This window comes from Athene cunicularia, assembly GCF_003259725.1.
Source record: "Athene cunicularia isolate RWA chromosome 14 unlocalized genomic scaffold, athCun1 chr14_part1, whole genome shotgun sequence".
Taxonomy (NCBI): domain Eukaryota; kingdom Metazoa; phylum Chordata; class Aves; order Strigiformes; family Strigidae; genus Athene; species Athene cunicularia.
Genome location: NW_020799118.1, coordinates 6,594,237 through 6,610,818, shown reverse-complemented (window position 1 = coordinate 6,610,818; position 16,582 = coordinate 6,594,237). Strand labels below are relative to the sequence as shown.

The 16,582-nt window shown below is 45.4% G+C and overlaps 1 protein-coding gene across 1 annotated transcript in view; it reads left to right on the top strand.

The window, feature by feature from the left end:
* Positions 1–5,753, top strand: part of ITPRIPL2 (ITPRIP like 2) — a 6,286-nt gene extending 533 nt beyond the window's left edge. Inside the window, exons 2-3 of the mRNA XM_026859146.1 lie at positions 4–4,285; positions 5,743–5,753. Of these exons, the coding sequence (XP_026714947.1) occupies positions 4–731 (728 nt within the window). The 3' untranslated portion in view covers positions 732–4,285; positions 5,743–5,753. The remainder of the gene's footprint in view (positions 1–3; positions 4,286–5,742) is intronic.
* Positions 5,754–16,582: the final 10,829 nt, after the last annotated feature.

The following is a 16,582-nucleotide window of genomic DNA, read 5'->3' as shown; positions in this document are numbered from 1 at the left end:
CAGGCCCGGGCCGCCCGCCTACGCTGCACATCCTGCCCTGCTCCGACTACGTCTGCTGCCACATCTCCATGGCCGTGCGCCTCATCCCCGCCATCCCTCTCGGCGAGGCGCTCTACCTCACGGCCCTGCCGCCCGAGGGCCCGCAGGCCCCCCCGGCCCCCGAGGCCCTCTGGGGCCTCAACGCCTCTCGGCAGGAGCAGCGGCTGCTGAGCTGGCTGAAGGAGCAGGCCCCGGCCTCCTCCTGCCACCTCAAGTGCCTGCAGATCCTCAAGGGCCTGCGGGACCTCCGCGGGCAGGGCCTGGAGGAGCCCTTCTGCTCCCAGTGGGGCCGGGTGCTCTCCTCCTACGTGCTGAAGACTGCCCTCTTCTCTCTGCTGCTGCAGGGGCCCTTGGAGGCCTGGGACGAGCGGTTCCTGGTGGAGCGGCTGGAGGACCTGGTGCTGTACCTCAGGGACTGCCTGCGCAAGCAGGTGCTGATGCATTTCTTCCTGGGCAACGCCAGCCTCCCCGAGGCCGTGGCGCTGCCCCGCTTCCTCAAGGAAGCCGCCCCCGTGAACTTGCTGGCCGCCTTCGACGGGCCCACGCTGGACCTGGCCGCCTTCCAGCTGATCAACACTTGGATCCAGGCCCCGCACATCATCAGGATGTACAGCAGTCCCCGGTACTTGCGGCCAGCGCCCACCCTTTGCCGTCACGTCACCGAGGCCAGGCAAGAGCCACCGGGAGAGTGAGCGCCCGAGCCGGGGCCGCCTGCAGACCCTGCCGGGGCCACGCACCCTCCCAGCCCACCGGTCCCTCGAGAGCCCGCATCTGCCTGGGGAAGGTGGGACCCGTTTAAAATGTGGTTCTGCGGTTTTGGCTCTGACTTGAGAAAACTGGGAACCAGAGGCCAGAGCTTAATGAAATTGTGATTTTTGTTTCTTAATCTCATGTTCATGAGATTTCTTCATTGAAATGCCTTAGTCGAGAAGCATCGGCATTGTGTTCAGTCGACTGTTTGCAGACTGTACTTTTAAAAGGCTCAGACTGACATTCTGGAAATCCATGTTAACTTGTTGTCTTAGTGGCAAAATTGACCTTTATCTGAGATTTGCTTTTTATGATACAAAATCCATTTGGGATTTAAAAATCCTGTAAATGCAAACACCACCACCACTACCCCCTCAAATGTACCAAGATGCTCTTAAAATGTGATGAGCAGTAGTGTATGGGTGTGGATCAGTTTGAAATGCTCAATGACATGCTTTAAATTTCCTGTGCAATCAAATACTTTGTGCTGAATAGAAGTATAACATGTATGTTAATGTAACATTGAGGGAAGAAGTGAAACCTCTCCCGTAACAGTATGAAGAATCTAGTTGCATGTTTCTGTGTTCAAGTGAAGGTTATACTGAAGGATTGAAATACAGATAAAAGGAAACAAATAGCACTTTATTTTCACAAAGGCTTTCTTTTTAGGATAATTGGCTGCACTAAATATTGCTGCGGAGGAGGCGTTAGTATTTTGTTAAAGGAATGATGGTTTGAATCATCCCAAAGAAAACCTTCTCTAAGGAAATACTCTGAGGTTCGTTGTGGGTTCTTGCTGAGTTTTGCTAATTTTTTCTGACTTCAAGTATTATTTTCTTAGAATTTGCTTAACCTCAAGGACCAACAACAAAATTTTAAAAGTCTGTATTATTTTTTTGAGCAAACCTTAAACCAGTCCAAATCTCAGTGTTGTAAGCTGACTGCTGTGCCTTCCTGCTCTCCGGTGGGAGTTTGGTGGGATTTCTGCATGACTGCCTAACCAGTTTTCTGATCGTGGCAGTGTTTTGACCAAATAACCTGATGGGATTTTCTTGAGCTGTGCTATAGCAAATCGTTATCTTATTGTGGGGAGGAGGAAGTGAAATATTTAAGGGTACTTCAAAACTATTTAGCACTGATTCATGATTCATGGTACAGTGGTAGTCTTACCCTGTGGATTCTGGTGTCCTCTAAATATCAATACCAGCCAGATAATTTTCACTTCTTGCCTGGTTATGTCCCAGTCGCTGAAATAACCTGGTGAGTTGTAACGCTGCCAGTGCTGCAGGTGTCCTTAGCTCCTGGTGCAGGTACCTGGTGTACAGGAACCTGACGTGTCCCAGGCTGTCAGCAAATTCAGAATTTCAGATCCTTGCTTCAGTGGGTCACTTTCTCAAGTATATGATGTATTAAGACCCAAAATACGTTGCTGAGTTGCTGGCACTCAGGAAGGTGAGCGTGTGCCTTAATTACCCCACTGTACCATGCTCTAGATGAGCAGTCTGAAATGACCAAGTGTAACTTCTGGGAAGCTTCAGGATAACTTGAAGTTACTAATATTCTCCTCCTCTCCATAATGTGCATAGAGATACCAGTGTGCTTTATTCACAGTTTTATGCATCAGAGCACAAAGCAAACATTTTCAAAATCTATGAAGCTTTATAAAAATCTATTTTTCTAAATGGAAACACTCCCTAGGCAGATGTTTGCTCCTGTCTATTTTTTTAACTGCTCTTGCAGACTTTATTTTCAGGTAATTACAGCCTAGGTCACACCCGCAAGTTGGGTTATTTTTATATATGAAGTACTGTGCTTCTTTCTACAAATACAGATAGTGTATTTATAGGTAGTACTGATCAAACGTTCTTTGCACATGGTATTTAAGGCTAAGTGAGCTACCTTAGTGTTTCGATTTTTTTTTGGTAGTAGACAATGATATGTACTATTTTTGCAAATTGTGTTACTTGCTATTTGAAATAAGATGCAATTCTGCCATCAATGCCATTGAATCTTTTGCCCAAAGAAGGACTAGATGACTGGCCCAGGGTACTGTGGCCACCTGAGCGCATGACATAAAAACCCTTTAGCTGTTAATTTCTGGCATCATAACCACTTCTGTCAGCTGTCAGTTTGTTTACATCACTGCATCCCTGTCTCTGAAAAGGGATGCACATTTGGTGTGTATTTAGTATTGCTGCAGTACATGGAGCTCTGTAATAGGCTTGGTAAGGACTTTCTTGCTAAAGTATAGTAATATCAGGAACAGACAGTTGAATCAGGAAAGGCATGACAGGGAGAGATGGTGGATAATATAAATATAGAAAATGAAAGTTGGGCTGTGGGGTGGGTGAGAATGATAGTAAACTCTCAGTGAAGACACACTGCAAACAAACCAGAGGATATGGGGATAAAATTGGAGACCTGTTGAAAGCAAGGCAGATTTGGAGTGTGGGGAAAAGAGATTTAAGTGGGTTTTGCTTTGACAATATTCCCAAAGCAGTTGAATCCATCAGGTCTGAACAGTGAGGCAAACCCTCAGTTTATTAGCCACGTAGGCCGATCTTCAGTGTGAGTTTTTGCTCAGCAAGGCATTTTTGAGTTTGTGATGGGTGGTGATGGGAAAAAAATGTATGCATTTGCTTTAACCTGAGGCTTGGGCAAGCTTTCTTGAGGAAGGGAGGTTTCTGCCAGTAAGGCGATGTGTATGCAGTTGGTGGGAGGTCTGAGAAAATCTCTTAGACTAATTTGTGGCTCTGTTGTACGGCTGAGATATTAACTGTATTTTCTTTATCTACTATAAAGCAGGCATTCATGAATACGGTTGGCAAAAGGAGCTGATAAAAGTTGGGTTATGTTATGGTATTCATCTTACTCCACAACAAATGTGACAGCACTGGTACCTGCAGCGTGCTGGAGCTATTACAGGGCCTTATCTGCAAGGAGGTGTACAGAGAACTTGACCTACACGAGTAATCCCGTGGGCCTTTTGCCTTCTCCCTCTTCTCCCAGCCCATGGATATTGTACACGGAACAAGGTTATGAATATGTATTTGTTGAGGTCCTAACTGTCATAATGTATCATAGATTCCGCATGGTTGCCTCTCTCTGTGTGCATAAACTGAAACACACAGAAGAAAGTGTTATTTAGCACTAATGTGGGTTTTTGGTTGTCTTTATCTGCAATCTAATTTTGCAAAGACTCTGTGCAAATGAAATTGTTTTTATTGAACGTTGATTGGGAAGAAGAGTCACACCTGCAAGAGAATAAGTTTATTTACAGTACCAAAATGCATATATGTGACTTCATTTTGTATTGAAAAATGCTGTGTATTTCTCAAAGACATTATTATTTCTTATCTGACTAGATATCTTGAAAACATTCCTCTTTTGATTTTGAATCTCTGCAGAGTAATGTAAATTTTAAGTGTCTGTTTGCAATGGACATTCTTGGTACAACTATTTTTTGCTGGTTAATAATTAGACCAAAGATTAAAGTGTTCAGCTGCTATTGTTCTTTAAAAAAAAAAAAAAAAAGTGTTTATAGGCTCAAAGTGTCAGCAATTTTATTGAAACGTCTATAAAATCATTTCCTATTTAATATCAAAATACATTTGCACTTTTATTGTTTCCAATAAGTTGTTTCCAAAAAAGTTGTTGGTTTTAATATTTCACTGTATTAATAAACAGCTGTTTCAAAGCGTCTGTGCCTCAAGATTTAAATTTATTGTTACCTTTTTTTCATTAAAAGCTACCTGCAGCCACAAAAACGCGATCTGCAGGTTTATGTGCTCTTTAGGAGGAGACTACTAAAGTGGCAAAGCCATGGGAGAGCAGGAAGTCCACGCCTTGGGAGTTGTACGGAGGGGTACAGGAGGAGAGCCAGGAGAGAGACTGAAGCACGGCTGGCACTGTCTGTGGTGTGGTGACTTCTGAAATGGAGCACCTTGGGGTTTGTGGCTGTCTTGCTCAGAGGTTAAGAAGGATTCAGTTCTTGTTTCCCTGACTCCAGATTCAGGTCGCTGCATAAAATCTGCTTTTTGTGGTGCTTAATGAAGAGCTAGGACTTCATTTCACAGTATGTGTGTGAGCTTTTCAGCGTGGCATGTACAGACACGTCTCTGTTCCAAACCGCGTAGGTCGTGCTTTATTAAATATGGAAAAAGTCCTGCTGAAGCCAGCAGGAGTTTTGTGGATGGGCCAGCAAGTTACCTGTCCTTCATTAGTCTTTGGTAAGATGCCAGAACTATACACTTGTGGCTGGTGCTGATGTTCCCTATTAAAGAATGAAACAGCAGCAAGACCCTAGCTTTTTAATCATTAAATCAAAGCTAGGCTGAAAATAATCCAGATCTCCAGATCTTTGCGTGCCTGCCTCTTACCTTGCAGGGGAGTAGCTTCTGTAAGCAGGGCAGCAGTCACTGGTGCAGCACCGAGGCAGCCCAGCTGGCTAACGGGCTTCTCGCTGGCAAAGGCTGGAAAAATGTCATTCCTTTAGTGTCAACACTCAGTCACCCGAGTCAGCGCGGAGGAAGTGTATTTAGATCTTTACCTCTTTAATAACATTATCTCTTATTAATGGCTTCCTTAAAAGCATAACCATCCTCTGGTCTCCATTCATTCCTTGCCCTGAAATATTTCTCTGTTTGAAGCCTGAGTTTCTATTCAGCAGAAAATCATTAAAGAAACACAGAAGTTTCCTTTCGTGATAAATCTGTTAACAAAAAATTAACTGGCATAAGGACTTGCATGCTTGGTGTTTAAAGAAAAGCCTGTTTGCATCCAACTCATTGGATAAATTGTTTAAAATCTTTCCATCTCTGTGCAAATACCTCCCTTGTAATGCAGCCAAGGTCAGTAGTGAATTGCTGATTAAGTAGTGCTAATGCAAGTTAAAGCTGCCTGGAGGGGAAAGGACTCTTATTTGTGCATCCCATTTTCGTAAGGCTCCAGAAGAAAGAGTTCAGACACAAGAAATTTGCTTTTCTAGGCTGGTTTATTTCCTGTGTCACCCTCTTTAAATGTCTGCCTGGTGAGTCTTCCCTGAGGTAAGTGATATTCTGGCTGATGATAATTAATCTGAGTAGCAGCCAGCCCCACTTTTGTTGGGCCAACAGCACTGGGAAGCTGGTGGTCCACGTAGGGGTGAGGACCTGCACCCCTTTAAGCAGGTGGATTCGCCTTCAGTGCTTGCTGAAGTTTCAGAGCACGGGTCCGAGGGGCTCACAACTCTATAACGAGCAGGATGTGGAGGGCTGACCGTAAATAGGTCTGCCTGTACGTTACGTTAGTCATGGGCTCCTCAAACACATGGTATGTCTGACGAAGGGACTACCTGTGCTTTCGTGTGTGTGCCTGCAGTGTCCTGTTATAAATATGTAACCGAGAATTGGCGTATTTGCAACGGCTTTGTCAGAGCTTCATAGCGTGGTGATACTCGATCAGCAACAGAGCTTTAGATAACGTATGTTCTGTATCTGTGCGACAGGCTGTTAGGATTCAAATAACGATTTACATGCAAAACTCTTAAAGGTTGTTACAAACACTTTATGCATCAAATGTCATCGTGTACCAGTCTCCTGTGTTAAGGAAGCCTTATTTTTTTTCCTCCTAAAGGATCGCAATACTGATTCAGAGACTCAGAAAATTTCTGTATACTCAAATTACAGGCTGCCTTTCTTGAGACCCCTGGGAATTTCCCCCCTCCTCCCTAAGACCAGGACCAAAGCTGTATAGAGAACTCAGTTCTCTGGGCTGGACTGGATGTGATGAGGGTTTGCTAGTGTTTTCATGATACTCGTGATCCTCTATTGGCTTCTATCACTGCCCCAGAGTCCTTGCAATAATCTGGACAGGGAAAAAAAAGGCGAGGTAAAGAATCAAGAGGACAGGAGTGACAGGGATTATGCTGTGAAGGTTACTAGCTATCAAACTGAAGAAGAAAAATTACCCTTATGATGGAGTCCTAGTGGAGAATGTGGAAGAGTTGCTTTGAAGAGTCTTGCTGTACTGATAGAAACCTGTTAGCTGTAGAAACAGAGGAAGAACAGTACTAAAATCCAACAAGATAACCCACTTCTCAGCTGCAATTTCAGTATGGTCCTTTCCAGTTTTAAGTAGGGGAGAAGAGAAACTTAGAGCTTAATTCACTGGGAAATCAGTGTGCTTACTAGCCACACAACAGGGGAGGGCAAGGACGAGGGCAACTCTTGGCTTGCTCTTTTTATTCTGTGCAAAATTAAAATGCTGAAATACAGTGCTCACCCTGAGGGAGGGAGCTTTCGGGTACAGTTTGTGAATCTGTCTTTTGTGCTATCCCAGATGACAATCTTGGATCACTGGTTTTAAAGACAAGTCCTGGTCAAAATTCAGCTAGGTTTACGCATGCTGGAAACTGCTCTTGAGTTTCCCAGTTCCTGCTGGCCTGGCACAGGGAGCTGCTCCACTGCCTGTGTGAGGGAAGTGCCGGAGCAGCAGCTACAGAGGAAATGAGTCATTCCTCTATTTCTGTTGCAAAAGACTTCCCTGCGCTGTGCAATGCGTTTAGGAGTATATTACTGCTTCTTGGAAGTTCTCCTCCTAGGACCACATTTAGGCATTCAAACATCAGCAACAGGCACGTTGCAGACTTTTACCTCATGTTAAACGGGTTGTGCAGGCCTGGCTTCTGCGGGGAGGGGTTCGGGGTCCTCCAGCCCGTGTTTCCTGCGGTTCTCAGCTCTGGGTCTGTCTGCTGGTGGAGGGGCTGCTGTCAAAGAGGTGGTTGTATGGGGGTATTAGTGTGTCTTCTGGGCATCTCACTTTGTCACGCACTCTCGGAGGCTTGTTTAAGTGTGTTTCGAAAAGGAGAAACTTGCTAGTCATAGGGATTGTGAATCATGGGCACTTCTCCAAAAATATATTTCTGTATAGAGCCTGTAAGTGTTTTCCCAGAAGCTACTTGAGCTCAGCAGCCATTCATACCCTACCAAATCGAAGCACATCTCCTGAATATTAAAAAGAAAAAAGGGGGGGTTGGGGAGGAGAACAGCAGCAATAGACTCCAGCAAACCAATAAACCCATTTCTCCCCTTTTATTTCAGTGGGGTGTTTTCCAGAGTCTTGCAAACAGATGTTAAACTGCCTGTTGGCAGGATGGCTGGTTTAAGAGGCACGGTCCGTATGAGGCATTACTGGTAAGAGAGCATCAGCCCTCTCTCTCTATCTCCTCTCTGCTGCCCTGGGAGGTAGGTGGCTGAATGAAGTGGACTGCACTCCATTGTAACTTCAGCTGCCAGAACGCAGGAGGTCTTGGTAAGAGTTTGGTACATCGTGTGTTTTCAAATCTTGCAGGAGTCTAACTTGCTCAGGAACAAAGCAAGTCTTGGCTGAAGCTCTATGCCTGAGCTTCTTCTAACAGTCTGCTTATCTCTTGGCTTCCTGAGTGGCTGTCTGCCTTGAAGTGCAGAGTCTTCCCGAAGTCCTGCACCTGGCTGAGTGCACCAATTCCAGCAGAGCAGTGGCAATGCAACTTTACCATGACATTTACCCCCTGCATTTTACATGTACTCCTTAAAATGTTTTCAGTATAAAGATGTGGTGGGTGCCAGAGGGAAGGAGGCTGGTAGCAAAACACACTGACTTCTGTGGTTTTCTCCTTGGAAATGCTACTAGTGCTCCAAGAAACCACACAAATCTTGTGTGAGCAGCAGTGTTTTGAACTTGCCTCTTGAAATCATTCATATCACCCAGAATGTTTATAGGGGCACATAATGAGCTTTCAACACTCAAATAATTCCTCAAGGAAGAATCGTTATGGTCTTCCAAAACGATCCCTGTGTTAAGTGGCAATTAAGAGCTAATTATAATGAGATGCTGTGGAATGAAATTAGTATCCAGCTTAGAGCCATAACAGAAACATCCATGTAGATAAGCTGGAGAGGAGATGGTGGGAGAAAGGGGAAAGTTGGGAATGCAGCAGCTGTGCTGCAAGGAGGGGCAGGTGTATCACCTTGGAGAAGATGATGGCTAACTGGATGGTCGTCAGAAGAGTCAACCCTCAATGGAAAACGTGATGGCTTTTCTGAGGGCTAACTCTGGGATTTGCATGAACTTCTTCAGCCAGAGCTTTCAGGGCTTGTAGCTTTTGTGGAAGAAGATGTGGTTTGAACACTGCTTTCTGCCTTCTGAAATGTTCACTGGTGAAAGTGCCCATCTCTGGCAGCTGGAGGGTTATGACATCTGCTACCTGAAAAGGCCATTTCGGTGCTGAAATTCATCTCTTCAGCCAGTAAAGACCTTTACAATGAGAATTTCATATCAAAGGCAGGGCTCTGGCAGTGCAACAGTTTGAGTATCTATTTGCCTTTTCCTGACTGCCACTGGAGTAGCTACATGTGAAGTGCACAGGTATTTTATTTGAATAAAAATTCTTGCTCTCAGTGGTTAGCAAACACAGCTGCCCTGGGAACTCTGCAGAGCAGAAAGCTGATTTTCTGTGGATAATGTGCTGCTTTGATTGAACACAGTTGCTTGCACATACTGGGATATGCTGTCCTGGCTGCTCTGGCACATCTTTGCCTCTCGAGAGCGACTAGGGTTTGTTTTCAACAGATTTTCCCCTTCTGCCATGGGTCCAGGCTTGCAGAGGAGGCAGGCCGTTGCAGTGAAGGGAGCAGATGGATAACTCCCTTCTCTCTCCTGCGCAGTATTTTCATAACCTTTCAATGGCATCCCAGCGGAATGGGGACAAGATGGCAATCACGCGCTGGCCACAGACACTCTGTTTCTTCTAGTGGGGGAGGAAGCCGGGATGAGATCAGATTTACTTTTTCCCCTTTTCTGCTTAGAAATGTATGTGTGTTGCTAACAAGGTCTCCAGTTCAACGCCGTAAAAGGGATGCTGCAGGGAGGAGGACAAGTAAGCTTCCTCCCTTGGGAAAGGGCTAATGCAGTCCTTGACTCATATAAACTGCTTTTCTGAGGTCAGCGGGCCTGCGGTTTGTTACCCATGGTGGCAGGTGACTCGGGTTGAGCTATTGGCAGAGTGAGATGAGGTGGTAGATGGGGCTGGACCCACAGCAGGACATTGCTCAGAACAGAGACATCGTCCCTGATAGCATCGCTCGACCGACTGCAAGTTACTGGACACAACATGGGGGAGGAACGTAACATGCTGCTGCCTGAGAGCAAACATGTTACCAGCTAATCTATAAGAACAGATTTCTTCAGTCAGACACCCAGGGGAACACCCAGTGGCAAGGAGGAATTTTATCACCTGGATTTGACAGACTTTTGCATATGAGGTTGATTTGGTCTGTGATGAGGAGAGGTTTGCCTTCAAATACAGCTCTGAATCTGAACAGCAGAAGGCACAGTGTGTACTGCTGTGTGTAGAGATTTTTATTTCCATTAATGTCCAGAGAAGAGATTCCTCATGAGAAGGAAATTTTAATTTGGAAAGGACTCATTCTCATTGTAAATCGGTTGCATTTAGCCGGATTTACGGCATCCCTCTTCATCAGAGCTGCATCCTAGTGAAAACACCACAGGGTAAGCGCATAGGAATGGGGAGGAAGGAAAAAGAATTGAATAACAGAAACAGACGGGTGAAATCAAGGTCCCTATGAGGCAGAAATATTGAGTAATTTCATTTATTTCTCACCTACAGCACTGCAGTGCTTTAGAATGCAAATTACCCCTTTAACCCACCAAGTTTAGCTCTAATTTGTGATACAGTATTTTGCACATCTGCTTAATGAGATGGGAAAACCAGATGTAATGGTCTCCGCTGCTGTGAGGGGACAAATGGAAATGGAGCCTTTTGTAATAAAAATAGTCCTGCCCTTTTGAACCTGTTGAATTCTGGAGTAGACACGGGCATGTTTTTGCAAATGATGATTTGGTATTTGCAGCTGGATGATCCTAAAACTCATTCCCATAGCTGTTCCTTCCCAGCTCAGAAGTGGGTTTTATTGCTATTGATACTGCTTTTTCCACAAAAAATTCCACATTTTTGTGTTTTGGTCATTTGTTTCATAATTTAAAAGCTTTTCTCTTACCAGCCATGTTTAAATGTTTTTGGATAACTTTTGGTACATTTTACAGCTGCACAGCCCCGGGGCTTAGTTATAAAGCCTTGCTGATTTAGTTGAAGAAAGTGTGCTTTCACATCTGTTTCTGTGTTAACTTATATCTTTAGGCCACTGCTGGAAAGGAGAAAACTGTAAATGCCAATTCCTCCCCATTCTCCTTCTAGGTTTGATATAGTTTTTAATGTTCATGTGAATAGGAAAGGAATATTTAAAATGTTGACTTAATAAAATAGTGTGAATCAAATGGAAAGAGTTGTAGCACAGTTATTCAAACAACTTCCAAGGCATGACACTGTTGTTTTAAAATAATTCATCCCTGAGCTTTTGTAACACAACCAAAGCTTGCAGTATTTCTCTTACGATTTTATCCTTGAGTCTCAGAGATATGACCTTGAGTGAGTGTGAGACTGGGTTTTCCTTATTCTATAAAATCCCACACTCTGACCTTTCCAAAAGATATTCCCTTATTTTTTAAGGTGGGCGCTGGAAGTATCTTGAGTATCTTTAGAGGTAAAGTTGTGTCACTTTGGAGGCCTGGATTCTGTCCCCCGTTTGCTCAGCTCCCCTTGCTGGGGTCACACTGAGTCCCCCAGGGCTTGGGAAGCTGCTCTATAGCTCCCATCCAGCTCCTCTTGGTAGGAATGATTCTTATTCTGCTGAATTTGTCTTCCTAAGAAATGGGGATACTACTTCTCAGCTTCAGAAAGGCAGATGTTGCTTGTTTCTCAGTCATTAGATCAAATACTAAGCATAAATTTTCTTTAAAAATAGAGCTCACTTCCTTAGGAATTTGCTTCAGTGGGGACTGTGAGATATTCTCTCTGTAATGATTTATATTACAAAAATAGCTCTGTCCTACGTCTGTAAACAGTTAGAAATATGAGCCTGGAAAAGAAATCTAGCAGCTAACTCCTCAACCCTACAGCTTGTATAAACCAGTCGTAAACAAAATGAATTACAAAAGCAACTGAAAAACTGAACTTCCCTATAAATACAATGTTCTCTCCTCGTAAGTCTGAAAATACTCCGGGCTTTTTAGCATGACCCAAAGTGTACCGTATCCAAGCTTTTTTGGCCTCAATGTAAGGAGTGAGTTCCAAAGCAGAAGTCTGGCAGCGCTGTGCCTTCTCCGGAGGACTCTCCTGCTGCTGAAATTGCACCGAGTCAGGGGGGACCCTGCGAGCAAGCGAGTCACAGGCCACCGAGGTCCTGTCTTTATTGCAAAATTAGGTCATCGAAAGATCATGACCTCAAATTCATATTTACACATGTGACCTAGCAGTCACCATTTGCCTTCAGCACTGTCAGCTGATGGCACTGGGCTCGCACATAGTGACACCGCGTGAAGCCACTGAGGGCTCTGCTACCAGGGGATTAGTGCTGAGACGTGGTCAGCCTGTTGGAATGGAGCACGACTTAACCAGGTGGTGACAGCTCCCTCCGGGGACAGGTTTCCTTTGAGTAGGAACTTGGATTCGAGTGCTTGATGCAATAATATGCAGTGCCTGCTTCCTCGGAGGCTGCATGCCCTTTGGCTGTGGTTTTTATCAATGTTTACTATAGAAATAGCTTTAGTAGATTATGCTGCGTCATTCAGTTCCCTGCCAGAACGTATGTTAAAGACAAACTAGAAAGTGTGCGAGTTGAAGAGAGTAGCTGTAATTTGTATGGCATAAGCAAGGTCATTCTAAATTATATGAGGCAATGAGGATCTGAAGGATTTTAGATCAAATTTAGCCACTTTGTCTAGAGACTTAAGAAAAGAGAAAAATGTGCCTTTACTGATATTGCCGATTAGGGAGCTGCCAGGTGGCCGGTTAATAACCCAGATGGGCTGCAGAAGGTGCAGCATCAGCAGAGGCTGTTCCTGAAGGGAAGCAGAGGAGTGCTTTCCAGGGCACAGTGACAAGGCAGAGGAGTGCCGGTCGTTTCCTCCCGGCTCCAGGCGCGAGTCGGGTATGGAAGATGTGGCAAGAGGGAGATCCTGGGGTAGGTAATGCCAAGCCAGAAAGGCTTAGGAAAGAGCTTAGGAAAGAGCTTAGGAAAATTGCAGAGAAGGAGGGGAATGCAATGAAATCTAAAGAACAGTTGGCTACTGAAAATGCAGAAGCGTGGGAAATGGTATCTTGGCTTCAAATCGGGCAGATTCACAGATGTCCATGGAGTTGATGGGCTAATTTAGAGGCACTTGAGACCAAAGGCTGGATGAGTCATGGAAATGGATTGTAGCACCTTCCCCTTTTGTCACTAGATGGAATCTCTGTCTGTCACACTGATGTCAGCCCCATTCCTGCTGGAAACTGCATCATCACTGGCATAAGACCTGCTGCTGCTATAACCCTTGCATGCTCTGGCCCTTGAGGGCTTGGGACAGAGTCACTGGGGGCTCAGGCTTCCTGCTGATCCCTGAAGCACACCAGGAATGAGCTGGGAGAAGGGGATATCTAACCCTTCCCTACTCCAGACAAAGCTGTCTGGGCACACTGCTTTGTGGGAATTTGGGAGAAGAGATTGAAGGGATCAGCACATAAGCTTGGGCGGCAGCGGGGGGGGTTAGCTTGCACCTTTGCCATCAGCAGTAAGCAGAACTCAGTTCAGGTTGTTTCAGTCATTTTCTGCATTTGTAACAAAGCACCACACAGACCCCAACCCTGAGTCAGTCCTAGAGCTACAATAAGTACGGGTGTGGGGCCAGCAAGGCAGAGCTGTCCTGCTCCAGAGCAAATCATCCCTCTCACCCACACTGAGTGTTGGGTCTCTCCTGGAACAGAGCTGGGAGTAAAGGCAGGTGAGCAGAGTCTGCTGCTTTCTACTTCAACAGATGGGAGAGATCTGCTTCTCAGAGCCTGGCTCGCACTCTGGGTAATAGGGTAAATCGGGGTATTTACCCAGTTTTTCCTACCCTGTGTGCCACTCCACTGCTTGAGGTCTCTGTATCAAAACCCCCAGCCCTTTGTCTCTCCCAGGTGCAGGTTTTAAGGGACGTTCCTGCTCCTGCTTGCCCACAACTTCTCAAATAAAACCTCATGGACTTGCCTCTTCAGGGTACAAATGCAAGGCAGAAAAAGGCCTGAAAAAAACAGAGGGAAACTGCATTTCCATGAAACCCGCAAGGAGATGAACATGTTGCTGGAGATGGCTCTGTGAGAGCGAATCAAAGGTGCCTTTGTTGTAGGGATGATGCTGTGGGGGAATGAAGCTAATCCTCTAATGACGAGAGAAGCTGGACCTTCATGGGCTGCCAACGGCAGTGGGGAAGCACCAGCTACAATGACTTGCTGTTTATAAAAACATTTAGAGATAAGAAGCTTATTTTTAGGCAGAGTGGTAGCCGGCTATTCCAGCAGGCTCAAGTGACGATAAGGATTTGGCATACGAACAGGAGAGTAAGACATCTCGTCTTATCTTGTACCGCCACTTTTCTCCATGCTTTCCCTCTTGCAGTAGAGAGCCCTGCCAATTGCTTTAGGAGTCACATGAAAATCCTTTGAAATAGCCATCAGATTTCCTTCCTTTCCTTTCTCCACTTTTTCAGAGTGGTGTTCTCCCTTAACTTTAAGGCATGAAGCAGCTGAAAGTCTCTGACAAGGGGACACGTGCAGGCATGGCATTTTGAACACCGGCAGCCCTGGTTCTGGTTTGTCTGAGAAGCTGCTTGTCTGATTTGCTGTGCTGGAGGTAGATTTTGCTACTTGCTGGGCTGGTTGTAATGATTCAGGCGCATGCTCTGGATGTAGCTGATGTTATTCCTAATGTGTATTAATATCAGTAAGAATAGAAATCTATTATAAAATCATATTCTGCAAAAGCAGTGTTAATTTCCTTGTTTTCTGTGTAGAAATTTTTCATTTGCACGCCTCGCCATCTGCATTGCAGCCATTACATGTGGGAAGTATGGAATGTGTCTTATCAGACACAGAGTGTGCACAGCAAAGGACATCCAAAGGTTATGTTGTCATCATGTCAAATGGGTCTGTTTATTCTGAGTGCTGTAGAAGCAGAGCTTAATCAGAGCATCAGCCATATGCAGATTTGAAATTAGATTTTACAATAACCACCTGTCTGCTGTTTCAGATCCATCATATTCTGTGGGTTAGAGCTGTGTTTGCTTAGTGAATATATACGCTGGGAGAACATAATCTAAAAGCCCTCATGCAACAGTGTAAAAGGCACTTAAATGCATGTATATGTATGAGTGTGCAAGGGAAGCACATCTATCTTATGGCTTTTTGCTAGTGGGGGGAAAAGACATTTTTCCATATAAATTAGTATTAGTGAACCCACCTATCAAACTTCTTTTGCTCTTCTTTTTGGGTTCATAATGGGTCAGCCAAAAAAGGTCGGTGATAAATGATGCAGCATTTGGTCTTTCTCTGTCCTAAACATTTTTAAAGGAGTAAGTACAAACATAGACATAATGTTTACTTAGTGAGGCATGCCATAGTTTTTGTGACTCACAACATTCTGCCTTTAAGGAGTCAAAAAAAAATCTGTATGAAAAGTTTAAGCCTCTCTCCACTATGTTACAACGTGAAAAAAAAAAAAAAAATTCCATGTGTTCACTTATTGCAAGCTGCATCAAGGCGGTGGTGAGTCAAGATGAAAAGAGCAACGATATTCAAAGTAAAGGCTGACATTTTAAACAGTGGCACTTGGAAAGAAGTGGAATTAAAAAGAATTGCAGAGCAAAAATTGACAAACAACATGTACCACAGTTTAATCATATGTTCAAAACTGCCTGAAACAAGTAAGTACTCTTTTTTTTTTTTTTTTCTTGCTTATCTCAACTATGGTAATTATTCGTCTAAAGCGGTAGCTGCTCTCTCTGGGGAAAAAGAGAATGTATTTTTTACATTCAGAGTATGGCCCTTCCCACGGAAGTCAACATTTTTTTGTGATTTCAGTGAGAACTTAAATGGGCTATTAAATGCGATCAGTAATAGGGGAGCCAGCCTGGCCAGCAGCTCCCTCCTGACCACAAGGAGCAGCAGCGAGCACAGGGTTTGGGCTGGGCAGCATCTGAAGCTGTGCGGATCCCTTTCTCCGGAGCAGGGGGCACCATCCCAGTGTTTTTCCCATTCACCATGTTACACTGAAAGGGACCGGGGTGGTTGTGAGTCAGGGAGGTGCCCAAGAGCACACACTTGCTGATGGCCCAGCTGGGCTGAGCTGTAAGGCGCTGCCCCTTGCCCCTGTGCAGCGCTTAGGGCAGAGCCGGGTGCCAGGGAAAGTGTAGCCAGGGAGTTTCCTCCGACGCTGAGGGCTGAAGCCTTTGTCTAGAGCAGCATGTTGGGAAGCCTCTGATTTGTGTGGTGCCAAGGTGGTGCTCAGGAGGAACAGCCCCACATCCCCACCTCCTCTGCTTTCCCAGTTTGACCTCAGAGGAGCACGCGGAGTTCTCCAGGTCCAACCATCCACGCGGTGGGATCTGCCCGTTGCTGGGTCACGTCCCCCCCGGCCCTGCCGCTGCCTGGGGGTTACAACTCGCTCCTTCCTCCAGCTCCTTCCTCATCTTCGCTCGGGAAGACACGGGCGGACGCGTGCTAACTTTGTTCATTCGAGCTCATAAAGCACCTGCACCCTCGCTGAACTCAGGGTGTCTACAGCACCTTCTCCTAGAGCGAACTCTTTGGAGGAAAACGCTGCTATAAACCTGCTCCGCCGCCACGGGCCGCGCTGCCGGCGGTGCCCCCCGCGGCCCGGAGGGTTTTCCAGCCCTGAAT